Here is a 26,799-nt window from a genome sequence, read left to right as displayed (position 1 = left end):
GCTGAGGTTTTTCATGCCTATTTGCCTGGACCCTTTTTTAGTAGGAGAGGCCGGGGATTGAACCTGGGACCTTCTGCTTACTAAGCAGATGCTCTACCACTGAACCACCATCCCTCCCCTAAAGTCAGTCTTGTCTACTCAGACTGGCAGCGGCTTTCCAGGATCTCAAGATGAGGTTTTGCACGCCTAATTGCCTGGACCCTTTTTAGTTGGAGATGCCGGGGATTGAACCTAGGACCTTCTGCTTACCAAGCAGCTGCTCTACCACCGAGCCACCATCCCTCCCCTAAAGTCAGTCTTGTCTACTCAGACTGGCAGCGGCTTTCCAGGGTCTCAAGATGAGGTTTTGCACGCCTAATTGCCTGGACCCTTTTTAGTTGGAGATGCCGGGGATTGAACCTAGGACCTTCTGCTTACCAAGCAGCTGCTCTACCACCGAGCCACCATCCCTAAACAGACATTTCCCTCCCCCCTCTCCACTTTCTCATGACCCTGAAGTGGGGAGGGGGGGAGGGCTTCTAAACCAGCTGCCTCATCTTGGAGAAGTGACTTAAAGAGAGAAATGCCTTCTCCAAGCTGGCCAGCGGTGGTGGAGGCTCCAAGAGCCGCACAATATGTATGAAAGAGCCACATGTGGCCCCTGAGCCACAGTTTGGCCACCTCTGCACTACATCAGACTGGTTCTCTAGAAAGCGAAGAATGAGGCTTCGCTCCCCCTCCCTTCCAGAATAGGACGGACACACAAGAGAGGACATGTCCTCTAAAAAGGGGGCCATCTGGTAACCCTAATATAATAATAACAATGCACCCTAAGAGCAGAAAGATTAAGATATCGGAGGGGGGTGGGTGGGTTCTGATAGAAAATGCCCCAGGTAGGCAAAAAAAAAAAGACTTTGTGAATGAACTCCTTTGCATATTAGGCCACACACCTCTATGGAGCCAATCCTTACAGTAGGCCCTGTAAGAAGAGTCCTGTAAACTCTTGGAGGATAGGCTACACCAAGGGGGTGTAGCCTAATATGCAAAGGAGTTCCTGCTACAAAAAAAGTCCTGAACATACATACATACATATATGCCCCGTGGCGCAGAGTGTAAAAGCTGCAGTATTGCAATTGGAGCCCTCTGCTCATGACCTGAGTTCAATCCCGGCAGAAGCTGGTTCAGGTAGCCGGCTCCAGGTTGACTCAGCCTTCCATCCTTCCGAGGTCGGTAAAATGACTCCCCAGCTTGCTGGGGGGAAAGCATAGATGACTGGGGAAGGCAATGGCAAACCACCCCGTAAAAAGTCTGCCGTGAAAAGGTTGCGAAAGCAACGTCACCCCAGAGTCGAAAACGACTGGTGCTTGCAAAGGGGACTTTTCCTTTCCTATCTACACTGAAGGAGCCCGGTGGCACAGAGTGGTAAAGCTGCAGTACTACAGTCGGAGCCCTCTGCTCACGACCTGAGTTTGAACCCAGAGGAAGCTGGTTCAGGTAGCTGGCTCCAGGTTGACTCAGCCTTCCATCCTTCCAAGGTCGGTCAAATGAGGACCCAGCTTGCTGGGGGGGAAGCGGAGATGACCGGGGAAGGCAATGGCAAACCACCTTGTAAAAAGTCTGCCGTGAAAACATTGTGAAAGCAACGTCACCCCAGAGTCGAAAACGACTGGTGTTTGCACAGGGACTACCTCTACTTTATATATATATATAATTTTAAATGCATCTTTCACTGTACAAACGTTGTTTTTTGTTGGGGGTGGGGGTTGTGTGTTCACCCCGATTGGGTGGGAAAGCAGCATAAAGTGTTTTAAGCACATTCTAAAGGGCCTTTGCAGAATAAGTTACGAATGAATGCAATTTCAAGCAGCGCCAGTCACCTGACTAGGTTTGCTTTAGCTGCATAGCTTAGCAACAAGCGGTGAACTTTGAGCGAAGGCGGCACGCCCAGCGCCTTCAACCACCCACGCAGAAAAAACCACAAGCAAGATTGTGCCGGCATCCTGGAAGCCACATGGCGGCTGACTTGCTGCCAGACACTGCTACTGTCTGAATGTAAGTGAAACCATGATAGATCAGATCCCAGTGGGAAGCCGTGTTGGTCTGAAGCAGTAGAACAAAGCAGCAGCCAAGTGGCACCTTTAAGACCAACCAAGTTTTATTCAGAACGTAAGCTTTCGCGTGCTCCGAGCACACTTCATCAGATGAGGAATCCGGTACAGTGAGCAGAGCTACAGATAGCTAGAAGGCAGTGGTTTAGAGTGCAAAATGGTAAATTTTGTCATTGAAGAAGAAGAAGATATTGGATTTATATCCCGCCCTCCACTCCGAAGAGTCTCAGAGCGGCTCACAATCTCCTTTACCTTCCTCCCCCACAACAGACACCCTGTGAGGTGGGTGGGGCTGGAGAGGGCTCTCACAGCAGCTGCCCTTTCAAGGACAACCTCTGCCAGGGCTATGGCTGACCCAAGGCCATTCCAGCAGGTGCAAGTGCAGGAGTGGGGAATCAAACCCAGTTCTCCCAGATAAGAGTCTGCACACTTCACCACTACACCAAACTGGCTCTTTCAGCCACCCTTTCAAGGACAACCTCTGCCAGAGCTATGGCTGACCCAAGGCCATTCCAGCAGGTGCAAGTGGAGGAGTGGGGAATCAAACCCGGTTCTCCCAGATAAGAGTCCACACACTTAACCACTACACCAAACTGGCTCTCCATTGGATCTTAAATTTGTACCATTTTGCATTCTGAACCACTGCCTGCTAGCTATATGTAGCTCTGCTCATTTTACCTGATTCCGCGTCTGATGAAGTGTGCTTGGAGCACACGAAAGCTTGTTCTGAATAAAACTTGGTTGGTCTTAAAGGTGAACTTGACTCCTACTTTGTTCTACGTGATTGATCAGGTCAGAGGCCCATCCATGCCAACACTCTGCATCACACAGCTTATGGAAGAACATTGCTACATTGGATTCCAAGCAACCAGGATTGATTTCTTATAAGAGCTACTGAAGTGGATTTCCTACCGGGCTTATGGAGACAATATCTGAAGTTGGACTGCATTTTTGAACTGGAAAAAAAGGACCGAGCAGAAAGTGATTTATATACACAGCGATTTATGTGGAGTGCTGGATATTTATGAATTCTGTGTAAATCTTGTCGGTTGGTGTGAATTCTATTGTATATTATGTGTATTTCTATGATTAGTGTGTACATTTCAATTATCTGAATATGGGCTTGCACGGTTTACTTCTTTACTTCAACCGAGCTGCAGGAGGAGGAAGCAGACATCGTACTGGACCTTTCTCAGCAGGGCAGTCACTCCGACCGACCAGCAAATATACTGCCAGGACTGCTATTTGTGTTCAAATGTCTGAACGTAAGTGAAGCCATGGTGGATCAGGTCAGTGGCCCATCCAGGCCAACCCTCTGTGTCACACAGTGGCCAAACCCCAGGTACCATCAGGAGGTCCAACAACAGGGCCAGAACTCCAGAAGCCCTCCCACTGTGCCCAAGCACCAAGAATACCTGTCCTAGTGGCCCATCCAGGCCAACCCTCTGTGTCACGCAATGGCCAAAACCCAGGCACCATCAGGAGATCCATCAGCGGGGCCAGAACTCCAGAAGACCTCCCACTCTTGGCTCTCCAGGCACCAAGAATACAGAGCATCACTGTCCCAAACATAAGAGAAGCCATGCTGGATCAGGCCAGTGGCCCATCCAGTCCAATACTGTGTCACACCGTGGCCAAAACCCAGGCACCATCAGATGATCCATCAGCGGGCTCAGAACTCCAGACGCCCTCCCACTCTTGGCCTCCCAAACACCAAAAACGCAGCGCACCCCTGCCCCAGATAAGTGTTCCGTCTAGACCTTGTGGCTATGGACCTCTGCTCCAAATGTTTATCCGATCCCCTCTCGAAGCTGTCTACGTCTATAGCTGCCACCACTTCCTGCAGCAGTGAATTCCATGTGTTAATCACTCTTTGGGGGAAGAAGTCCTTCGCCTGTTCTAAGCCTACTGCGCCTTAATTTCATTTCCGCAAATGAGCATGTCTGGTGTGAAATGAGAAAAGATTATTTTTAACCTGCTGCTGTCCGCAGCGGGAACCCCACGGTGGCTTACATTGTTAGACCGAGAAATCCCTTACTGAGAAATCCATTGCCGAGTAGGGATTTGAACTTGAGTTTCTCAGAACCTAGCCCAGCATTTTAAACACTACACCTCATTGGCTCTCGCCAGCTGGCTCAGCCTATGGTGCTACGTTGACACAGCAGTCCCGCCTCACAGGTGTCCGTCCGTCACGGAAAGCTAGAGATTATTTACCGGGACAGTTTTTTGCTAAGTTCTTGGGCTCCGGAATCCAAAATGCTGACAGCTAAATTAAAATCCATCTTTTTTATGCAAGAGCCAGTGTGGTGCAGTGGTTAAGAGCAGCGGATTGTAATCTGGAGAACTGGGCTTTTTTTTTTTGTTTGGCATTTCAAAAATAATTTTATTGAATAATCAATAATTACAGCAATAAGAAACGGTGGGTAAATACATACAGATGCTAAAACGTTCAGGAAAAATAGCAAAATACAATGAAGAGGGGGGGGGGGAACCCAGATTTTAAAAGGAAAAGAAAGGTCCCCTGTGCAAGCGCCAGTCGTTTCCGACTCTGGGGTGACGCCGCTTTCACAACGTTTTCGCGGCAGATTTTTTACGGGGTGGTTTGCCATTGCCTTCCCCAGTCCTCTACGCTTTCCCCCCAGCAAGCTGGGGACTCATTTGACCGACCTCGGAAGGATGGAAGGCTGAGTCAACCTCGAGCCGGCTACCTGAAAAGCCAGCTTCCGCCGGGGATCGAACTCGGGTAGCGAGCAGAGCTTAGGACTGCGGTACTGCAGCTTTTACACCGTGCGCCACGGGGCTCTTACCAGTTTTTTTAAAAGCAGCAACAATAATAATAAAAAAGAAACAATTCCTCCAACACGTAAAGCCTGTTAGGTGACCTTGGGCCAGTCACCGTTCTCTCGGAATTCTCTCAGCCCCACCTGCCTCACAGGGTGTCTGTCGTGGGGAGAGGAAAGCAAGGCGATCGTAAGCTGTTCCGAGACTCCTCAGATAGAGAAAAGCAGAGTATAAAAATCAAACTGTCTTATTTAAAATACATCCAACATCAATAGAAGAGCTGGTTTTTATACCACACCCTTCACGATCCAGGAGCCTTGGGAGTGGCTTAGCGTCGCCTTCCCTTCCTCTCCCCCTGTAGATCAAATAAATGCGCTTGATCTTCTGCCGCTTCAGCAGATAATAAAAAATGCTCAGCCCATAATGAATCATAGAAACATCGAGTTGGAAGGGACCTCCACGGTCATCTAGTCCAAGCCCCTGCACAATGCAGAAAACACACGAATACCTCCCCCTAAATTCACAGGGAAGAGCCCTGTGGCGCAGAGTGGTAAAGCTGCAGTACTGTAGTCCAAACTCTCTGCTCACGACCCGAGTTTGATCCCGGCGGAAGCTGGTTTCAGGTCGCCAGCTCCAGGTTGACTCAGCCTTCCATCCTTCCGAGGTCGGTCAAATGAGTACCCAGTTTGCTGGGGGGGAGGGGGAAGTGTAAAAGACTGGGTAAGGCCATGGCAAACCACCCCGTAAAAAGTCTGCCATGAAAAAGTGAAAGCAACGTCACCCCTGAGTCGGAAACGACTGGTGCTTGCACAGGGGACTACCTTTACCTTTTTAAAGTCACAAGATCTTTAGGGTTTGTAGAATCTTTCGGGATCAAGTGCCGTGTTCTACTGGAGAAAGTTTTCCTTCCAGACGTTTCGTTCTCAGCTGCGGAGAACATCCTCAGTGGCGTTGCAGCCGGAGCAGGCGCTCAGACCTCAATGCACAGCAGCCAAGAAGGTCTGAGCGCCTGCTCCGGCTGCAACGCCACTGAGGATGTTCTCCGCAGCTGAGAACGAAACGTCTGGAAGGAAAACTTTCTCCAGTAGAACACGGCACTTGATCCCGAAAGATTCTACAAACCCTAATGATGTTACCAGCCGTGAAAACCTGAAATCTTTGATCACAAGATCTTCATTGCTGTCGGATGGCCATCTAGGCTCTATTTAAAAACCTCCAAGAAAGGGGAGCCCACCCCCTCCTGAGGAAGCAGAGGATCGCACTGTGGGTCTTTTTAAAACGCAGCTTTTAATCTCGCGGCGTGTGTTTTGCGCCTAAAGCCGGCAAACACAGGATTTCTACCCCCTCTGACCCATTCCCGAGTACGACTCCACATCAGCCTACCTGAGCCTTGCAACCAGTGTTTCAAAACTGTGCGACTTGCGCTAGCTGTTACAGCCTCGACACACCGAAAGCGTTTTAGAACAAACAGAAGACCCAGAGGTTTTGTTTTTTTTCAAGTAAACCAGACGTTTATTAAGGTTTAAATTCCAATGGAGGGCTTTCGTTTTTGTGTTTTTTTCCCCCTCGCCAAGCACAGAAGCAGCAAAGTCGCGCAAAGACAATGGAACTGTTTCAGAAATGTCAAACCGGGGCAGGGAATAAAATGGCCGGACTGCTGTTCATTTCTTCCACTCGTTCTTCTCGTAGTCCCATTTGGAAGAGATGCCTTCGATCGGGTTCACTCTCATATCCAGCATTCTTTTGGTCTGCATGGCCAGCCATTCGTCCGAAAAAGTGTGGGGTATTTCCCCCAAGACTGGAAGGAGAGAAGCCCCATACAATCAGTAGGACCCACAGCCCTGTCCCCGGGCGAACTAGGCTAGCCTGGTCCCGCCAGATCGCGGGAGCTAAGCGGGGTTGGCCCCAGCTAGGACTTGGATGGGAGACCCACAAGGGAAGGACACTGATTACCAGGACTTTTGATGTAGCAGGAGCTCCTTTACACATTAGGCCACAACCCCCCTGATGCAGCCAATCCTCCAAGAGTTTGCAGGGCTCTTTTTTTGTAAGCTTCAGGAGGATTGGCTACATTGGGGGGGGGGGGGGTGGCCTAGTATGCAAAGGAGCTCCTGCTAGAATTCCACTCCTGGAAGTTACCTTCTACTAAATCAGGCCGCTGGTCCAACCAGGGATGGCCCAAGGTTTTTGGGTCCCCCGTGCAAACTATACCCTGAACCAGATGGCAGAGGAGACCCTGATCTCGTCGGATCTGGGAAGCCAAACCGGGACGGCCCTGCTTGGTGCTTGGAGGGGAGACCACCAAGGAAGCCCAGGGTGGCTGTGCAGAGGAAGGGGAGGGCAAACCCCAGAATGCCTCTTGCATCCAAAACGTCATACGTTGGCTATGACTTGATGCTGCTTTCCAGGCTTTTGATGTAGCAGCTCCCGTGCATATTAGGCCACATCCCCCGGATGTAGCCAATCCTCCAAGAGCTTACAGGGCTCTTCGTACAGGGCCTACTGAGAGCTCCAGCAGGATTGGCTACATCAGGGGTGGAATTCTAGCAGCAGCTCCTTTGCATATTAGGCCACACCCCTCTTATGTAGCCAATCCTCCAAGAGCTTACAGGGCTCTTAGTACAGGGCCTACTGTAAGCTCCAGGAGGATTGGCTACATCAGGGGGTGGGGCCTAATATGCAAAGGAGGTCCTGCTAGAATTCCTTACAGGGCTCTTCTTACAGGGCCTACTGTAAGCTCCAGGAGGATTGGCTACATCAGGGGGTGGGGCCTAATATGCAAAGGAGGTCCTGCTAGAATTCCTTACAGGGCTCTTCGTACAGGGCCTACTGAAAGCTCCAGGAGGATTGGCTACATCAGGGGGTGGGGCCTAATAGGCAAAGGAGGTCCTGCTAGAATTCCTTACAGGGCTCTTCGTACAGGGCCTGCTGGAAGCTCCAGGAGGATTGGCTACATCAGGGCTGTGTGGCCTAATAGGCAAAGGAGATCCCACTAGAATTCCTTACAGGGCTCTTCGTACAGGGCCTGCTGGAAGCTCCAGGAGGATTGGCTCCATCAGGGGGTGGGGCCTAATAGGCAAAGGAGGTCCTGCTAGAATTCCTTACAAGGCTCTTCGTACAGGGCCTGCTGGAAGCTCCAGGAGGATTGGCTACATCAGGGGGTGGGGCCTAATAGGCAAAGGAGGTCCTGCTAGAATTCCTTACAGGGCTCTTCGTACAGGGCCTACTGGAAGCTCTAGGAGGATTGGCTACATCAGGGGGTGGGGCCTAATATGCAAAGGAGGTCCTGCTAGAATTCCTTACAGGGCTCTTCGTACAGGGCCTACTGGAAGCTCTAGGAGGATTGGCTACATCAGGGGGTGGGGCCTAATATGCAAAGGAGGTCCTGCTAGAATTCCTTACAGGGCTCTTCGTACAGGGCCTACTGGAAGCTCCAGGAGGATTGGCTACATCAGGGGGTGGGGCCTAATAGGCAAAGGAGGTCCTGCTAGAATTCCTTACAGGGCTCTTCTTACAGGGCCTACTGGAAGCTCCAGGAGGATTGGCTACATCAGGGGGTGGGGCCTAATATGCAAAGGAGGTCCTGCTAGAATTCTTTACAGGGCTCTTCGTACAGGGCCTACTGGAAGCTCTAGGAGGATTGGCTACATCAGGGGGTGGGGCCTAATATGCAAAGGAGGTCCTGCTAGTATTCCTTACAGGGCTCTTTGTACAGGGCCTACTGGAAGCTCCAGGAGGATTGGCTACATCAGGGGGTGGGGCCTAATATGCAAAGGAGGTCCTGCTAGAATTCCTTACAGGGCTCTTCTTACAGGGCCTACTGTAAGCTCCAGGAGGATTGGCTACATCAGGGGTGTGTGGCCTAATAGGCAAAGGAGGTCCTGCTAGAATTCCTTACACGGCTCTTCGTACAGGGCCTACTGTAAGCTCCAGGAGGATTGGCTACATCAGGGCTGTGTGGCCTAATAGGCAAAGGAGGTCCTGCTAGAATTCCTTACAGGGCTCTTCGTACAGGGCCTACTGTAAGCTCCAGGAGGATTGGCTACATCAGGGCTGTGTGGCCTAATAGGCAAAGGTGGTCCTGCTAGAATTCCTTACAGGGCTCTTCGTACAGGGCCTACTGTAAGCTCCAGGAGGATTGGCTACATCAGGGCTGTGTGGCCTAATATGCAAAGGAGGTCCTGCTAGAATTCCTTACAGGGCTCTTCGTACAGGGCCTACTGGAAGCTCCAGGAGGATTGGCTACATCAGGGGTGTGTGGTTTAATAGGCAAAGGAGTTCCTGCTAAAAAAGAAAGAGCCCTGATGAAGACACCCAACTGTATCTGTTGATGGGGCAGCTGGCCAGTTACTACCCCACTAAATTTGGCTGACGGGCTGGGGGCTGTGATGGGATGGCCAACTGAATCCTGCTAAGATGGGGGTTCTGGGGCTGGGTGGGACTTGGGCTTGGAAGGGGGCAACTCCCTGCTTTTGAACGTAAGAGAAGCCATGTTGGATCAGGCCAATGGCCCACCCAGTTCAACACTCTGTGTCACAGAAGACCATAAGAGAAGCCACGCTGGGTCAGGCCAATGGCCCATCCAGTCCAACACTCTGTGTCACACAGTGGCCAAAAAAGCCAGGTGTCATCAGGAGGTCCATCAGTGAGGGACAGGACACTAGAAGCCCTCCTACCCCCCCCTCCACACCCAAGCACCAAGACGACAGAGCATCACTGCCCCAGAAAGAGAGTTCCAACAATACCCTGTGGCTAATAGCCACTGATGTATGTCTGCTCCATATGTTTTTCCAATCCCCTCTTCAAGCTGGCTATACTTGTGGCCGCCGCCACCTCCTGTGGCCGTGAATTCCACGTGTTAAATCACCCTTTGGGTGAGGAAGTACTTCTTTTTATCTGTTTTAACCCGACTGCTCAGCAATTTCATTGAACGTTCACGAGTTCTCGGATTGTCAGAAAGGGAGAAAAGTCCATCTTTCTCTACCTTCTCTGTCCCATCCATAGTCTTCTAAATCTCTATCATGTCACCCCTCAGTTGGTCAGATGAGACTCCAGCTTGCTGGGGGGAAAGCGTAGATGACTGGGAAAGGCAATGGCAAACCACCCCGTAAAAAGTCTGCCGTGAAAACGTTGTGAAAGCAACGTCACCCCAGAGTCGAAAACGACTGGTGCTTGCACAGGGGACTACCTTTACTTTTAGAAAGAAAGCAACTTTAACTTTAAATGCATTCTCAAAGCTGATGGCTGGGCTTTGAGAAGTGATTTTAAAAGAGAGAAACGCTTTCTCCAAGCTGGCCGACGGGGGCTTTGAGAGCCACGCAATATGTATGAAAGAGCCACATGTGGCTCCTGAGCCACAGTTTGGCCATCCCTGGTCTGAAGCAAAGGTACTACTGGACTCCTACTCTTTTCTAGGAGAGTAAGTACTCCCCGTTCACGAGCTTTGAGGTTTGAGGAGTGGACGGGCAGGCCGGCCAATATCAATTGACCGTGTGATATTTTTGGCCGCAGAAGAAGTTGCCTTCGTTACCCGAGTATGCTAAAAGGCCACTCTTCAAAAAAAAAAAAAAAACCCGCTTCCCCTCCTCCCCGCTGGCTTCCTCAGCGCACGGCCACAAACTTTAAACTGTCCCTCCCCCTCCTTCGCTGATGCCACTCCGCTGGCGAAGGGGGTCCTCGTGGACGGCCGACTACTCACCGTACTTTTTTTGCCAAATTAAAATCAAGCCCGAGAAGGCGAGAAAGAAGAGTACTCCAGCCGTGGCGGTCTTCCATTCATTCGATCCCTTGCTCATTTCGGCGTAAGAATCGTTGAATTTGATGCGGTACACTGAAGAAGCGAGAGAGAGGGAGAGGGTTTCTAGTGCTTTGAGATGCACAAGACGTATAACAAGAGGAAGACTGCAGATTTATACCCCGCCCTTCTCTCTGAATCAGAGACTCCGAGCAGCTTATAAGCTCCTATATCTTCTCCCTCCACAAGACACCCTGTGAGGTGGGTAGGGCGGAGAGGGCTCTCACAGCAGCTGCCCTTTCAAGGACAGAGCCTCAGAGCGGCCTACAATCTCCTTTCCCTTCCTTCCCCACAACAGACACCCTGTGAGGTGGGTGGGGCTGGAGAGGGCTCTCACAGCAGCTGCCCTTTCAAGGACAGAGCCTCAGAGCGGCCTACAATCTCCTTTCCCTTCCTCCCCCACAACAGACACCCTGTGAGGTGGGTGGGGCTGGACAGGGCTCTCACAGCAGCTGCCCCTTCAAGGACAACCTCTGCCAGAACTATGGCTGACCCAAGGCCATTCCAGCAGGTGCAAGTGGAGGAGTGGGGAATCAAACCCGGTTCTCCCAGATAAGAGTCCGCGCACTTCACCACTACACGAAACTGGCTCCAGCTAAAGCAGACAGATGGAAAGCTTCCTCATGCTGCTGTGGCCACAGAGGAGAAAATAGCGCGGCTCTTCTTTTGGTCTCAATGGAAGTTTCCTACTCGTTTCCTGCATCCCACTTTTTCGACGCTCCTTCTGCAGGCACAGCCCTTCCCTGAGGTCACAGCAAACTAGCCAATGATCTTTTAAATGCTAACTCCACCCCACCCCACCCCCCACATTTTTGAACTTTGCTTGAATGAAGAACAAGGCAGGAGCGGGGGGAGGAGAGAGAAAGAAGAAGAATTGCAGATTTATACTCCGCCCTTCTCTCTGAATCAATCTCCTATAAAGAAGCAAGAGAGAGAGAGAAAGGTTTTCTAGTGCTTTGAGATGCACAAGACATACAACAAGATGAAGACTGCAGATTTATACCCCGCCCTTCTCTCTGCATCAGAGACTCAGAGCGGCTCACAATCTCCTTTATCTTCTTCCCGCACAACAGACACCCTGTGAGGTGGGTGGGGCTGGAGAGGGCTCTCATAGCAGCTACCCTTTCAAGGACAACCTCTGCCAGAGCTATGGCTGACCCAAGGCCATTCCAGCAGCTGCAAGTGGAGGAGCGGGGAATCAAACCCCGGTTCTCCCAGATAAGAGTCCGCACACTTAACCACCACACCAAACTGGCTCTGAGCACTGAGCCCAAAGCGATCCATTATGACTTTAAAAATTAAAATTCTGACCTTCAGTGGTCATCTTTGCCATTAGCTCCGTAAAACAGGTCCACAGCTGCAGGGCCCCCTCCTCACAGCCCTTCCTCCCCGCCGCCCCCACCCGAGGGCCACAACCTCCCTCCCCAGCAGCAAGGGAGATGGGCGGGCGCCTTGTGAGAGGTTGGTTCTGCCTGCTCCCAAGAAGGTCCCTGCAAATGCTCCTGCCCAGGCCGCGGTGCCTGGTTTATTTACTTCTTTTATTTCCTTTTCACATTTATATCCCGCCCTCCCCGCCGAAGCAGGCCCGGGGCGGCTAACAGCATCATCATGTCAAGAATAAAACAATTAAAAACAACCACAATCACAAGTCCATGAAAAGTTAAAACAGGTTGCAATTTAAAATTGTTAGCGCCGTTTTAAAACAACAGTTGGGTGCTAACCTCGTGCCGTTCTTCAGCAATGTTGGGCATTTACACACTTTGGCTGACGGCCGTTCGAAATAACGTCGTTTCACAGGCCTTGCGGAACCGGGTAAGGTCCTGCAAGGCTCTAACGTCGTCTGGGAGTTGGTTCCACCAGTGGGGGGCCGCAATAGAGAAGGCTCTTTCTCTAGTAGCCTTCAGTTTCGCCTCTCTCGGCCCGGGGATTACTAATAGATTGTGCGATCCGGATCGAAGTACCCGGTTGAGGAAAGATGAGGCAATGCTGCTGCTGCTTGGGGAGGGGAGGGTGTAGAGCTGGGGGTGTCTGGAGCGCGGCAGCCAGGCTCCCCCTTGGCTCTGGGGCCCGGCAAGAGAGCCGCAGCCCCAATGGCCTGAAGCTTTGCAAGCCCCAAACGTGGCAGCCAAGTTCGCCTGGCTGCCTGCGCGTCTCGTCTGAGAGCCAGCCGGGTCTCCCCGCCCAAGTGTGGCTTGCGAAGGCAGCCCCTTCGGCTGACCGGCCGCAGAGCTTGCCGAGGAGGTGGCGGCAAGGGGAGGAGGACAAGGCAGGACGGACTGCGGGCGGCGGAGCCTGGGATGCGCCAGAAGCGCAGGCGGCAGGGAGCGGGCACTGGAGAGGGAAAGAGGGGCGGAAGTTGCGGTGAAAGGGTGGCTCTTCTCCTTCGGTCTTTTTTTCTACCTGTTCAGAGACCTTGGGGGAAGCGGGGGGAGACGGCACTTCGGAAAGTAAGGAAGCCCCCCCCCACCCCCCCCGTGCCCCGCTGTTCCCAAGGGTAGCCCCGCAGAGGCCAGACAGCCAGAGCGTCAGCGTAGAGTTCCCGGGCAAGAATTAAAATAATTAACTTCTAACCCCTTGAGAAATTAATCCCCCCCCCCCCCCCCATTTGAAATCCTGGCTATGGGCCTGCTGCAGAGTAGGCTAGAGAGCTGGTTTGGTGTAGTGGTTAAGTGTGCGGACTCTTCTCTGGGAGAACCGGGTTTGATTCCCCACTCCTCCACTTGCACCTGCTAGCATGGCCTTTGGTCAGCCAGAGCTCTCTTATCTGGGAGAACCGGGTTCGATTCCCCACTCCTCCACTTGCAACTGCTGGAATGGTCTTGGGTCAGCCATAGCTCTGGCAGAGGTTGTCTTTGAAAGGGCAGCTGCTGTGAGAGCCCTCTCAGCCCCACCCAACTCACAGGGTGTCTGTTGTGGGGGAGGAAGGGAAAGGAGATTGTGAGCCGCTCTGAGACTCTTCGGAGTGGAGGGCGGGATATAAATCCAATATCATCTTCTTCTTCTTCTAGACCAGCCCTATAGCCAGAAATCTTTGGGGTGGAGGAGCCCTGGTTCCAAAAAATGTGGAGGGGGGGCGGGGCATGGAGCTTGGCTGCCCGGCCCCAGGTCTCTCTTGCACACTCTCTCTGGCTGTTGCTCTCCTGCTCGCCTTCGTCGCTCTCTCGCTGCCCCCCCCCCTCTCGCTGCCACTCTTCCCCTTGCTGTCGCTCTCTCGTTCTTGTGCTCTCTCTCTCTCCCCCCCTCAGTCGCGTGCTCTCTCCCCCTCTCTCTGCCGCTCTCCTGTTCTCTCTCTCTGTCTGCCCCTCTCCCTTTCACTGCCCCCGTCTCTCGTTCTCTCACTGCCGTTCTTTCTCCCTCGCGCTGCTACGCTCTCGCTGCTCTCTCTCTCTCCCTCCAATGGAGAGGCCCTACACAGGGAAGCGCCCCCCCCCCCCCAAGTTACAAGCCTGGGCTAGACGAAAAGATTGCGCCTTCCCTAAGACCACCCAGAGAGCTTCATGGATGCATGGGGATTAGCACCCAGATCTTCCTGGTCGTCACTCTAACCGCTGTCTCTCACTGATTTGTGGACTGAGGCTAACCCCTCTGCTCTCCTGCCCCTCTGTCCCCCACCCCCATACGCAGCCACCACCAAAGAACACCTACAGGCAACCTTCTCATCGGCAGAAAGGTCAGCCCAGGATGCCTTCTCCTTTTCCTTCAGGGCCTTCTGATCAGAAGAGAGTTTTTTCGTAAAGTCAGCTGGGGGCAGAGGAACACTGCGACAATCGTAATACGCAGGCACGCTGAAATCCTCCGCTTTCACAAGCCCTGTTCGACAGAGAGAGAGAAAGAATCCCATTATGGTCACTGCACCTCCAAAAAGACATTGTAGCAATGGAAAAAGTGCAGAAAAGGGCAACTAAAATGATTAAAAGGTTGGAACGCTTTCCCTACGAAGAAAGGTTAAAAGGCTTGGGGCTCTTTAGCTTGGAGAAACGTCGCCTGCGGGGTGACGTGATAAGAGGTTTATAAGATTACGCTTGGGACAAAGAAGGCAGAGAAAGAAATACTTTTCTCCCTTCCTCACAATACCAGAAGTCGTGGGCACTCAATAAACTTGCTGAGCAGTCAGGCTACAATGGATAAAAGGAAGTTCTTCTTCACCCAAAGGGTGATTAACACACGGAATTCACTGCCACAGAAGGTGGCTGCGGCTACAAGCATAGCCAGCTTCAAGAGGGGATTGGATAAACATATGGTACAGAGGTCTGTCAGTGGCTATTAGCCACAATGCTCTGTATTCTTGGTGCTTGGGGGGGGGCACAGTGGGAGGGCTTCTAGTGTCCTGGCCCCACTGATGGACCTCCTGATGGCACCTGGGTTTCTTTGGCTACTGTGTGACACAGCTACAGTCAGCCACAGCTACGTTACTGCCTGGAATTGTGTCCTCAAGAGTTACCACCAGTCGGTGATGTGGGGTAGAAAATTCTCCAGTGCTCTATTTTATTTTATTGCATGGAAGATTTTCCACCCCACATATGTAAAGACAGCCTGACTATAGTTGTGTCGGGGCTGCTGGGCTGCAAATCAGTCACACTACGTGAATAAAACGTAGCCTACGAAGCAGGGATAAACCCCAGCGCTTGTATTCCCCTTATTCTCCTAACGTTATTTTATTGGCTGTTGAGTCACAACTGACTTACGGCAACTTTATAGGGTTTTCAAGGCAAGAGACATCCAGGGGCGGTTTGTCCCATTGCCTGCCTCCGCGTAGCAACCCTGGTATTCCTCAGTGGTCGCCCATCCAAGCGCTAAACAGGGCTGACCCTGCTTAGCTTCTGAGATCAGGCTAGCCTGGGCTACCCAAGTCAGGTCAGGTGTGCTAAAGGTTGATACGAAGCATGGACAAACCCTAGAGCTTGCCCATGATGCACTTGCTATATTCTCCTAACATTTAAATTTTATTCTTGGTGCTTGGGAGGGGCAACAGCGGGAGGGCTTCTAGTGTCCTGGCCCCATGGGTGGACCTCCTGATGGCACCTGGGGTTTTTTGCCACCTTGTGACACAGAGTGTTGGACTGGATGGGCCACTGGCCTGATCCAACATGGCTTCTCTTACGTTCTTCTGTGACACAGAGCGTTGGACTGGATGGGCCATTGGCCTGATCCAACATGGCTTCTCTTACGTTCTTCTGTGACACAGAGTGCTGTTGGACTGGATGGGCCATTGGCCTGACCCAACATGGCTTCTCTTATGTTCTTCTGTGACACAGAGTGTTGGACTAGATGCGCCATTGGCCTCATCCAACATGGCTTCTCTTAAGTCCTTATGTCTGGGGCAAGTGATGTTCTGTATTCTTGGTGCTTGGGGGGACAACAGTGGGAGGGCTTCTAGTGCCTAGGCCCTACTGGTGGACCTCCTGATGGCACCTGGTTTTTTGGCCACCGTGTGACACAGAGTGTTGGACTGGATGGGCCATTGGCCTCATCCAACATGGCTTCTCTTAAGTCCTTATGTCTGGGGCAGTGATGCTCTGTATTCTGGGTGCTTGGGAGCAGTAACGGTGGGAGGGCTTCTAGTGTCCTGGCCCCACAGGTGGACCTCCTGATGGCACCTGGGTTTCTTGGCCACTATGAGACACAGGTACATTAAATTAAAAGATTTAAATTTGAATGGGAAAAGTTTCCAGAAAACCCACAGCGCTGCTCCTGACAAAGGCAAAGGAAAAGTCCCTGTTGGGATGAACAGCTGGAAAATACTTCGTACAATGAAGGTCCAACAAACTGGAGGGGAGTTTAAGAGCAGAAGGGGACATTAGCCCCAGACCTACCATGCCCGTGAGCCCTCAGGCAGACTGAAGTGGAAATGGCCCGTTTGCCAATAAGGCTGCATGCCCTAGAAGCCAACATCCTGAAAGGGAAGAGGTATAAATTAATGCATCAGGAATTCTCAGAAACTTGCTGGAGAGCCAGTTTGGTGTAGTGGTAAAGTGCACAGATCCTTATCTGGGAGAACCAGGTTTGATTCCCCACTCCTCCACTTGCACCTGCTGGAATAGCCTTGAGTCAGCCACAGCTCTCACAGAGCTGTCCTTGAAAGGGCAGCTTCTGTGAGAGCTCTTTTGCCCCATCCCCCTCACAGGGTGTCTGTTGTCGGGAAGGTAAAGGAGACTGTAAGCCACTCTGAGACTCTGAGATTCAGAGTGAAGGGTGGGGCATAAATCCAATATCTTCTTCTAAGGTACAAGAGCAATTTGCTGCTACTTGAAACGCATGGACAGAGAAGACTCACAGATCCGGTAACTCTGCAGCTCAGAGAAGTACCGTCAGGCAAGGAAACAGATTCAACAACCGCAAGACTCCACAACAGGCTGTCGACTTCTGTCTCCTGCTGCAATACAGGTCTAGCTACCTACCAGCTGGGAGCTCTCTCACCCCACCTGCAAAACTAAGGGGCAAAGGCAGACAGGACTGTCACAGAGCAAATAACTCCGGATTCAAGAGGGAAAAAAAATGAAGTTGTAGGTACATCCATGCACAATATACCGGCATATTCCTTACGCAGCCAAACTTTAGTGCCTCAGCATTCGCTTAAGCTTGAAGCCCTACTGCGCTCAATGATGCAAATAGAAATGCCAAAAAACTACAGTCTTCGAAAGGCTCCTTTCCAAAAGCCCCTGGATAGAAACCCACCAGGCTCCCCCTCCCATTGAATGCCCCCTGCAGAAACCACTCTCACGGCCATTCATCTTAAAACCTTGAATGACATTTATTTAAGTCTGCACAGGACCTGCTAGGACACCTCCTGGTCGACCGAGACACTCAGCAGAAAAAAAAGGTTTTAGGTGCGCCTGTGGGGTGGGCAACGGATAGCATTATACGTCCAATGGAGGCCTCCCGACGGTGCTTTATGATACCTGTTGAGATTTTTTTTATTACGTTCTGCCATTTTATCACGCTTTTGTAAGCTCAGCCTATATCGGGCAATAACAAGACACGGAGCCCATGACGCTGCCTCGTACTGAACCAGACCATCAGTCCAAGTCAGTCTTGTCTACTGAGACTGGCAGTGGCTCTCCAGGGTCTCAGGCGAAAGCCTTTTGCATCACCTGCTGCCCGGTCCTTTCACTGGAGATGTCAGGGATAGGGCCTTCTGTCTGCCCATCAGATGCGTTACCACCGAGCTTCAAGCCCTTCCCCAATACAAACACGCAAAGCTGCATTCTACCGAATCAGACCATCAAGATCAGCTCTTCACTGCCTCAGGCAGGAGGTCTTTCACATCACCTACGGTTTGGTCCTTTTCTCAGGAGATGCCGGGGACTGAGCCTGGGACCTTCTGCACACCAAGCAGATGCTCTGCCTCTGAACTATGGCTCTCCCCCACGGTGGCTCTTGGTGTCTCTCGCTAGCAGCGCAGGTGTTCGAGACAGCTCTCATCTCGTGTTTGGCGCTTTTTTTTGGTAGCAGGAGCTCCTTTGCATATTAGGCCACACCCTCCTGATGTAGCCAATCTGCCAAGAGCTTACAGGACTCTTAGTGCAGGGCCTACTGGAAGCTCCAGGAGGATTGGCTGCATCAGGGTGTGTGGCCTAATATGCAAAGGAGGTCCTGCTAGAATTCCTTACAGGGCTCTTCGTACAGGGCCTGCTGAGAGCTCCAGGAGGATTGGCTACATCAGGGGGGTGGGGCCTAATATGCAAAGGAGGTCCTGCTAGAATTCCTTACAGGGCTCTTCGTACAGGGCCTACTGGAAGCTCCAGGAGGATTGGCTACATCAGGGGGGTGGGGCCTAATAGACAAAGGAGGTCCTGCTAGAATTCCTTACAGGGCTCTTAGTGCAGGGCCTACTGTAAGCTCCAGGAAGACTGGCTACATAAGAGGCGTGGCCTAATAGGCAAAGGAGTCCCTGCTACAAAAAAAAAGCCCTGAATGTACACATAATGGAGTTTGCTTGCTTGCCCGTGCTTTCGAGCTTGACCAAGATCAATATGCACAGAGTATGCACGGCCAGCAGAATGGTGCAGTTTTCATGGCTTATTGATGAAGTTATCCTCTGTCTGCAAACGAAAAGGCCTCTGAGAGCCACATGCCCATCTTCTTGGCCTATTCCTTCCGCCAAACCAATTTTCTTCTTTCCTAACGCCCAGGCTTGCTCACCAACTTGTGATCTCAGGAGCAATTGCTAATACACAGACATTGTTGGTTTTTCTAACAGCCAAACAAAAACGTTTACAGTTCTGTACTTACTGTTATTATTGCCATCTTTGGTTTTGACTGTCTTTTGTCATTACTGGAACCAAAGATGCTATATGGTAAACACTTCAGAGGGAGGTTAACAGCTAAGGCTAAACTTACCGACCTTTGATGATAAGAGAGGCAGCCTATTGCAGTGTCAGACTGCTGGGCCACGAATGGGGATAACCAGATTAGAGCTGTGAAGGCCCACAGGGGGAAACACACATACACCCCAAAAACCTAAGTTTTTTTGGGGGGGGGGGGAGGGAGTACTTTTTTCCCCTAGAGTTTTTTTTTAATTTCCAACAGAAAAACTGGAAAATTTAGAAAACCACTTTTTAAAAATCTTCTATGAAATATTATATCCTTTAGATCGAGACAAACCTTCTCTTACAAGCATTTCAGCTCTTACAAGTAACTCTTTAAGGGCTTTCTTGATTTTTCCAAATGGGGAAATTTGAGGGACCACTGGGAAAAACAAAACAAAACCTTCTTATACTACAGATAGCACTTCCAGAAATTTTTGTTTCGTTTTAAGTAATTTTGGCAACCATTAACACCCTATAAAGACATTATTAAGAAATTCACTGTTTTCAACATTGCAAAGTTTACTCAGTAGTCCTACCAACTGTAACTTGGGTCTTACTCAGTTCCGCAGGGCCTGTAAGACAACCCTCTTCCAGTTAGCTTATGCCGACTAGATAAATGTAGCTTATCAGATTTTAGTGAAATATACTGGATAGTTTTAATGTTAAGATTTTAATGTTTTTAGGTTTTTTAAATGTTTTGACTTTTAAATGTATTAACTTTGTACCTTGTTTTATTGTTTTGTCGTTGTTGTGAGCCGCCCTGAGCCACTCTGTGGGAAGGGCGGGATATAAATTATAGAATAAATAAATAAATAAAATAAACTCTGAGAAAAGTTTGTTTTTTGTTTACTACATAATTTCTGGATTCTTTTTTTTAAAAAAACTATCATGATACTATTATTATTTATTGAATCTTATTAGTTATAATCTTATTAAATATGGTGCTGGAGAAGACTCTTGAGAGTCTCTTGGACTGCAAGAAGATCAAATCAGTCAGTCCTAAGGGAAATCAACCCAGACTGTTCGCTGGGAGGTCAGATGCTGAAGCTCAAATACTTTGAGCACTCCCTGGAAAAGATCCTGATGCTAGGAAAGACAGAAGGCAAAAGAAGAAGGGAACGGCAAAAGATGAGATGGCTGGACAGTGTTACTAATGTAACAAACATGAATTTGGGCAGACTTTGGAGGATGGTGGAAGACAGGAGGGCCGGGCGTGACTTTGTCCATGGGGTCGCAAAGAGTCGGACTCGACTGTGCGACTGAACAACAACATTAGTTATTAAATTGCTACAGAAGAGAAAAAAATATTTTGTTTACTACAGAACTTGTTTTCTACCTTCTGCATCCCCCTCCTCTCAAAGGGCAGAAATCAGGATTACCAACTCCAGGTTGGGAATTTCCTGGAGATTGGTGGGGGGCATGGTCTGGGGAGGGCAGAGACCTCAGTGGGGTACATCACCACAGAGCCCATTCTGAAGTAGCCGTTTTCTCCAGCGGCGCCGATTTCTGCAGTCTGGAGACCAGCTGTAATTCTGGAAGATCTCCAGGCCACACTTGGGAGGTTGGAAACCCTACGCCAACAATAGCAGTTCGCTCTTTCCCAAGTCCAAACGTCTCCAGCACCACCATACACAAAACACGAGGGCCACAGTTATCAAAAGAATCCAACCAAGACCTTCAAAATCATCAAACCCAATAAAGATAACCAGAATGGTATTTGTGCAGTTATGATGTTGGATTACAGTTGAACAAAACAATCACACAAATACGACACACACACACACACATATGGGGTGGGGGCTTTAAGAAAGAAAGAGTACAATAAAATTTAGAGGTTCTGGAGCTCCTGCCCAAAAATAAAGCCTGCATTGAAGTATTTCGTGCGCCTCCACCACAGAAGCTCTCTTTGCAGGACCCTCGCCAGCCTCCGTAGCGTTTCCAGCCTCTCCACAGGGCCTACCTGGCAGGGCTGTTGTGAAACGGCCACAGAAAAGACCTTTAGGGCACCGCCCCCCTTGCAGAAGGAGACCCTCCCCACAAGGCTGCCCCCTTCCCCGGCCACCTGGGGCTCGGGCCCGCCTCACCTGCCGCCGCCAACCGCCCTCGGAGCCCGCTCGTGCCCTCTAAGGCCGCACTCGGAGGACGGAAAGAGGAAAAAAGGCGAAACCGGAAACGCGGGGCACGATGGGAAGGAGGTAGGGCGGAAGCGCCTCAGCGCGCTCCGGACGAGAGAGCCACTGAAGCGGAAGGGCTAGAGCGGCCCCGTTTGGCAGCTTAGCGGGAGAAGAGCCGGCTGGAAGGACGTTGCGCTTTATTGCAGCCCGGGTTTCCAATCCCCAGGTGGGGGCAGGGATCTCCCGGTTTGGAGGCCCTCCCTTCACTTCAGGGTCATTAGAAAGCCTTGGGGGGGGGGGGAGGGAATGCCTGCTGCACACTCCATTGTTTCCTATGGAGACCCGATTCCCATAGGGAATAATGAAGCATTGATCTGCGGGTATCTCGGCTCTCAGGAGGCTGTGTTTTGAGGTAGAGGCACCGAATTCCCACCATAGCATCCAGTGCCTCTCCTCAAAACACCCTCCAAGTTGCAATTAGATTGGACCAGGGGGGTCCAATTCTAGGAGCCTCAAAAGAAGGTGCCCCTATCCTTCATTTATTCCAGTGGAGTGAAGGCATTTAAAAAGCGTCCAGTCCCTTTAGATGTGATGACCACAACTCCCTTTGGAGTTCAGTTATGCTTGTTATGACCTTGCTTCTGGCTCCATCCCCAAGGCTCCTGGCTCCACCCCCCAAAGTCCCCCGATATTTCTTGAATTGGACTTGGCCACCCTAATTGCAGCTGGAGAAGGGTGGGTGGGATTTGAGCCGTTTTCAGAGGACTGCCTAGAGGTGGGAATCCTGTGGATGCAATGCCGAAAGGAGTCCTCGCAGCAAAAAGAAGCTAGCTAGCTTCTCTTTTTGTTACTAATTTTTTATTATGAATTTTCAGTAGGGATACAGAAGGCAAAAGGGGAATGGGGAAAAATATATAATACAGGGGGTGGCAAACTTGCTTAATGTAAGAGCCATGTAGATGTTTGAGAGCCGCAAGATGTGAACGTCAGATGTTTGAGGGAAGGAAGGAAGGCAAGTAAATGGGGGGAGAGATAGGTGGGGGGGAAAGCATCTGTAACTTTAAATGCATTCTCCAAGCCCCTGGCTGAGTTGGAGAAGTGATACAAAGAGATAAATGCCTTCTCCAAGCCAGCCAATGGGCTGGACATTGAGCTTTATTGCAGCTGGAGAGGGGTGGGTGGAATTGAGTCCTTCAGCGGACTGCTCAGAAGTGGGGAAGCCTGTGGATGCAATGCCCAAAGCAGTCCTTGCGGCAAAAAGAAGATAACTAGGGTTTCTTGCTTTCTTTTTTGCTGTTAGTAAATTTTTATTATGAATTTTCAGTAGGGATACAGAAGGAAAAAAAGAGGAATGGGGAAAAGGATGGGGGGAAACATATAATATATGTGCAGTTTTACTAACATGAATACTGAGGATATTACTTATTCAGTGTACAAATATGTAAGAATAGTTTGGTCCAAATATATTAGCATAACAATCTAGCTAGGTTTTCTTGATGGCTGCTTCTTTCTGCTCTGCGAGCTAGTGGCATTAAAGTTGTGAGCTGCTACATAAATTAGTGTGCTCTGGGGTCATTCTTCCTGAGCTAAGACAAAAATGTGGGAGCTGGAGGCTAAAAATCCGTGTGTTAGCTCATGCCAACTCAGCTTAGAGGGAATACTGATCTAGATGTGCATTCCCGTGAAGTCGTGCTCAAAAAGCTTAGCCCAGTGCATTAATTGCCCCTGCAGAATATCTGAATGCAGTGGGCCATCACGTCCTGCTTTTGTGCATTGTCCATTTTCCGCATGGTTTTACTACAATGGCTTTAGGGTTGCCAGCCTCCAGGTGGGGCCTGGAGATATCCCACATTTACAGGTGATCTTCAGCTGGCAGAGATCAGCTTCCATGGAGAAAACAGCTGCTTTGAAGAGTAGACTCTAGGGCATTGTACCATGCTGAGGCCCCTCCCCTCCCCAAAACCTGCCCTCTCCTGGATCCACCCCCAAAGTCTTCAGGTATTTTCTAACACAGATCAGGCAACCCTAGTTTGGAGCCCAGTTCAGTGCCTGTTGCTCCAGAGTCAGGGCTCTGCCAGGGACTCTCTGTTGTAACTGCATGTGAGAGGAGCTGGGAGGGAAGGGAAAGAAAAGGAATTTGGTACACACTTGGCAGCTGGCCCAGCCTTCTCATCAGTTAGCTGGTCTTTGCTTGCCTTCTGTTTCATCACATATCGGACCTCTATTCTTTCTAACCTGAGCTTGCTGCTGTGGCGAGTTAACATTTTTGAAGTTAATCTGTTCACAATAAGTATGTCTATGTGAATAGGTAATGTAAGATGTGCTTCTATTTTTGTAAATAAAATCTATTTCTCTTGTTACTACTGAAGTCAAGTCATCGAAGAAGACTGTAGATTTATACCCCGCCCTTCTCCCTGAATCAGAGTCTCGGAGCGGCTTACAATCTCTTGTATCTTCTTCCCCCACAACAGACACCCTGTGAGGTAGGTGGGGCTGAGACAACTCCCGTGATAGCTATGGCTAACCCAAGGCCATTCCAGCAGCTGCAAGTGGAGGAGTGGGGAATCAAACCTGGCTCTCCCAGATAAGAGTGCACACTTAACCACTATACCAAACTGGCTCCCTGTGATTTGCTTAAAGTGTCTTCCCCTTAACCAGGAAACATAGAGGATCCGGGATACTGTGAAAGAGCTTCTGTGCTTTCAAGGCAAATGATCCTCCTCCACCACCTTCATTTAACCCAATTCTGCCCCTCAACACCCTCTCTGATTCTCTCTCTGTGGCAGGGGTGGAATTCTAGCAAGAGCTCCTTTGCATATTAGACCACATACCCCTGATGCAGCCAATCCTCCAAGAGTTTACAGTAGGCCTTGTACTAAGAGCCCTGTAAGCTCTTGGAGGATTGGCTACATCAGGGGTGTGTGGCCTTTGCATATTAGGCCACCCCCCCCATGTAGCCAATCCTCCTGGAGCTTACAGTAGGCCCTGTAAGAAGAGCCCTGTAAGCTCTTGAAGGATTGGCTACATCAGGGGTGTGTGGCCTAATATTCAAAGGAGCTCCTGCTAGAATTCCACCGCAGCCTGAGTTTACAGACAGGGTTGCCAGTCTCCGTGCGGTACCTGCCTACAGGCTACAAAGATCAATTCCTATGGAGAAAATGGCTCTTTTAGAGAGGGCTCTATGGCAGGGGTGGCCAACGGTAGCTCTCCAGATGTTTTTTGCCTGCAACTCCCATCAGCCCCAGCCAGCATAGCCAATGGCTAGGGCTGATGGGAGTTGTAGGCAAAAAAAAAAGATCTGGAGAGCTACCGTTGGCCACCCTGCTCTATGGCATTGGACCCTGCTGAGGTCTCGCCTCTCCCCAAACTCTGTTATCCTGGCTCCACCCCCAAAGTCCCCAGATATTTCTTAAACTGGACATGGCATCCCTAGTGTGGTCCCTTTGTCATGCTTCTTGTGGCTGTACTGTTCTCTGCCGCATCAAAGGCCTTCTGCTGTGCATCATCAATATATATTCCTTTGCTTATTTTGCTGAAGGATATCGTTTGGTCAAGACCATGAGAAAGCTGGGCAGGGGGATCCGTAATTTCCGGCTGATGTTGGTGTGCTTTTGTTTAAAAATATGCCTTGACCACCAATAAACAACAAAAAAGTGCGTTCCATTTACTACGCATGCGCTAACCGTAGCCGGCCGCTGTCACCAGCGGCGCTCCAGAGGTAGAATTCGATCATAACACGCGCAACACATTTCCGGTTTCCGTTTGAGCACGGCCATTTGCGGGGCAGAACTCCTATGCCGCAGTGAAAGAGCAGCTTTTCGCCGCTTTCTCGCTCTATGCCATGCCGAGCTGCGATTCCACTTTATGACAGAATGCACGCTGCTAGTTTGAAAAGTGCTCGTTTGCATTCGTTTTGGGCGAGTCCAGAGCTACCAGGCAAATCAGCTAGAATTCTCCCGCTGTGCGTACAGCCAGTTGCCCTCGACTCTCCTTTGGAAAACAGCGGGGCGGGGGGGGGGGGCAACACGCATGCGCACAACAGCGCCCTTCAGGCCGGGCCCCGCCTCGCGCCGGGCGCATGCGCCCTGGCCCAAGGCTAGCTTCCTCAGCTGCCGCTAGCTCAGCCTCTCTCACGACGGTGCCTCACGCGGCCTCCGGCGGGGCCCCGCGAGGACTCTCCTCGCCCCGGGAATGGGCTCGGCCCCGGCATGCCCCTCCGCCGAAGTCCGTCCGGACCGTTGTCAGCAAGGTCAGCGCCGCCCGGCGAGCCCTGAAGGGGACGGAGAGACGGTGAGTCCGCTGAGGGAGGGGAGGCCACGCCCCTCGCCCCGCAAGCCACGCCCATGGGCTCGCGGGAGCGCCTCAAGCCCCGCCCCTCGGTCTTCCCTTCTGCTGCCTTTCCAGAGCGCTGCAGGAACTGGCCTCCTTGGTTGCCCCTTGGAGACTGTGCTTCTTGCTCCTTCTCTGCGCCCCAGACCTTATTCCCTCCCCCCAAAAGCCCCCTTCCCTATTGGGAGCTGCTTGCTTGCCCCTCTGCTGATTGCAGCTGCTGCCTTGATCCTCTCCCTTTTTCTCCCACAAAAGTGCAATACAATCAAGGGGCGTTTTGTAGGAAAATAGGTGGTGGAGCTCATTAGCATAACTCATTAGCATATCCCTCTCCCCCCCCACGCCAAAAGCAGCCTGATGCAAGAAAGGAGAGCCCCGGGCAAGCGAGGCCTGCTTGAGCTGGCTAGAGATCCAGCCAGCCCAAGCAGGCCTTGCTCGTCTGGGGCTCTCCGAGTGGCCGCTCTTCCCACAGTCAAAAGGCCAACAAACCACCCACCACCCAAAATCACATGAGAAGCGGAGAAAGGGTGATGTGGGTTTCTCCAGGGGTTAATGAGGGCTGCTGGGGGTGTGGCACAGCCCCTGCTGGCTGGCTGCTGGTTCTCCTAACCCAGGGATTGTTATGCAGCTGCACCTACTATTCAATGGACAAGGTAGGTGGGGACGAAGAGGGGGAAAACTCAGAAAGGTTGAGCTGCGCTTCTGTGAGCTCCTGCTGAATCTGAGGCCTGAAACGATGAACATCTGGAGCAGAGGTCCATCACTGGCTATTAGCCGCAGCGTGTTGTTGGAACTCTCTGTCTGGGGCAGTGATGCTCTGTATTCTTGGTGCTTGGGGGGGGGGGGGCGGTCACAGTGGGAGGACTTCTAGTGTCCTGGCCCCACTGGTGGACCTCCTGATGATCCCCTGGGTTTTTTTGGTCACTGTGTGACATGGAGTGTTGGACTGGATGGGCCATTGGCTTGATCCAACGTGGCTTCTCTTACATTCTTATGATTACAAGTAAATATTTGCATGCATATAAGCAGGGCCCTTGGCCCTGAGAGCCAGGTCAGTTTCTACCTTGCTATACTGTAATCACGGAGCAGAATTCTCTATCTCTTGAGCATCCTCATGCTTCGAGCTGAGTACTTTTCAAGGGGATTGGATCTACATCTGGAGCAGAGGTACATCAGTGTATCTTAGTCACAGTGTATTGATGGAATTCTGTGTCTGGGGCAGTCATGCTCTGTATTCTTGATGCTTGGGAGGGGGGGCACAGTGGGAGGACTTCTGGTGTCCTGGCCCCACTGATAGACCTCCTGATGGCGCCTGGCTTTTTTCAGCCACTGTGTGACACAGAGTGTTGGACTGGATGGACCACTGGCCTGATCCAGCATGGCTT

General features: G+C 51.0%; 2 protein-coding genes across 2 annotated transcripts in view; one reads left to right on the top strand and one right to left on the bottom strand.

Moving 5' to 3' along the window:
• Window positions 1-6,351: 6,351 nt before the first annotated feature.
• On the bottom strand, window positions 6,352-21,255 carry LOC132582813 (cytochrome c oxidase subunit 4 isoform 1, mitochondrial). The gene is made up of 5 exons (XM_060254535.1): window positions 21,056-21,255; window positions 16,476-16,555; window positions 14,308-14,472; window positions 10,567-10,698; window positions 6,352-6,666 (listed from the first exon to the last, which is right to left on the bottom strand). Exons 2-5 carry the CDS (start codon window positions 16,552-16,554, stop codon window positions 6,530-6,532), a joined length of 513 nt encoding a protein of 170 aa, XP_060110518.1. The 5' UTR covers window position 16,555; window positions 21,056-21,255; the 3' UTR covers window positions 6,352-6,529.
• A 3,903-nt stretch (window positions 21,256-25,158) lies between these two features.
• ZDHHC7 (zinc finger DHHC-type palmitoyltransferase 7) overlaps window positions 25,159-26,799 on the top strand; it is a 64,894-nt gene continuing 63,253 nt past the window's right edge. The window contains exon 1 of the mRNA XM_060254376.1: window positions 25,159-25,375. The gene's annotated coding sequence lies outside the window, so the exon portion shown is untranslated. The remainder of the gene's footprint in view (window positions 25,376-26,799) is intronic.

The sequence above is a fragment of the Heteronotia binoei genome, chromosome 14, assembly GCF_032191835.1.
Source record: "Heteronotia binoei isolate CCM8104 ecotype False Entrance Well chromosome 14, APGP_CSIRO_Hbin_v1, whole genome shotgun sequence".
NCBI classification, from domain to species: Eukaryota; Metazoa; Chordata; class Lepidosauria; order Squamata; family Gekkonidae; genus Heteronotia; species Heteronotia binoei.
Note: the sequence above shows the minus strand (reverse complement) of the source record. Positions and strands in the feature narration are given on the sequence as shown.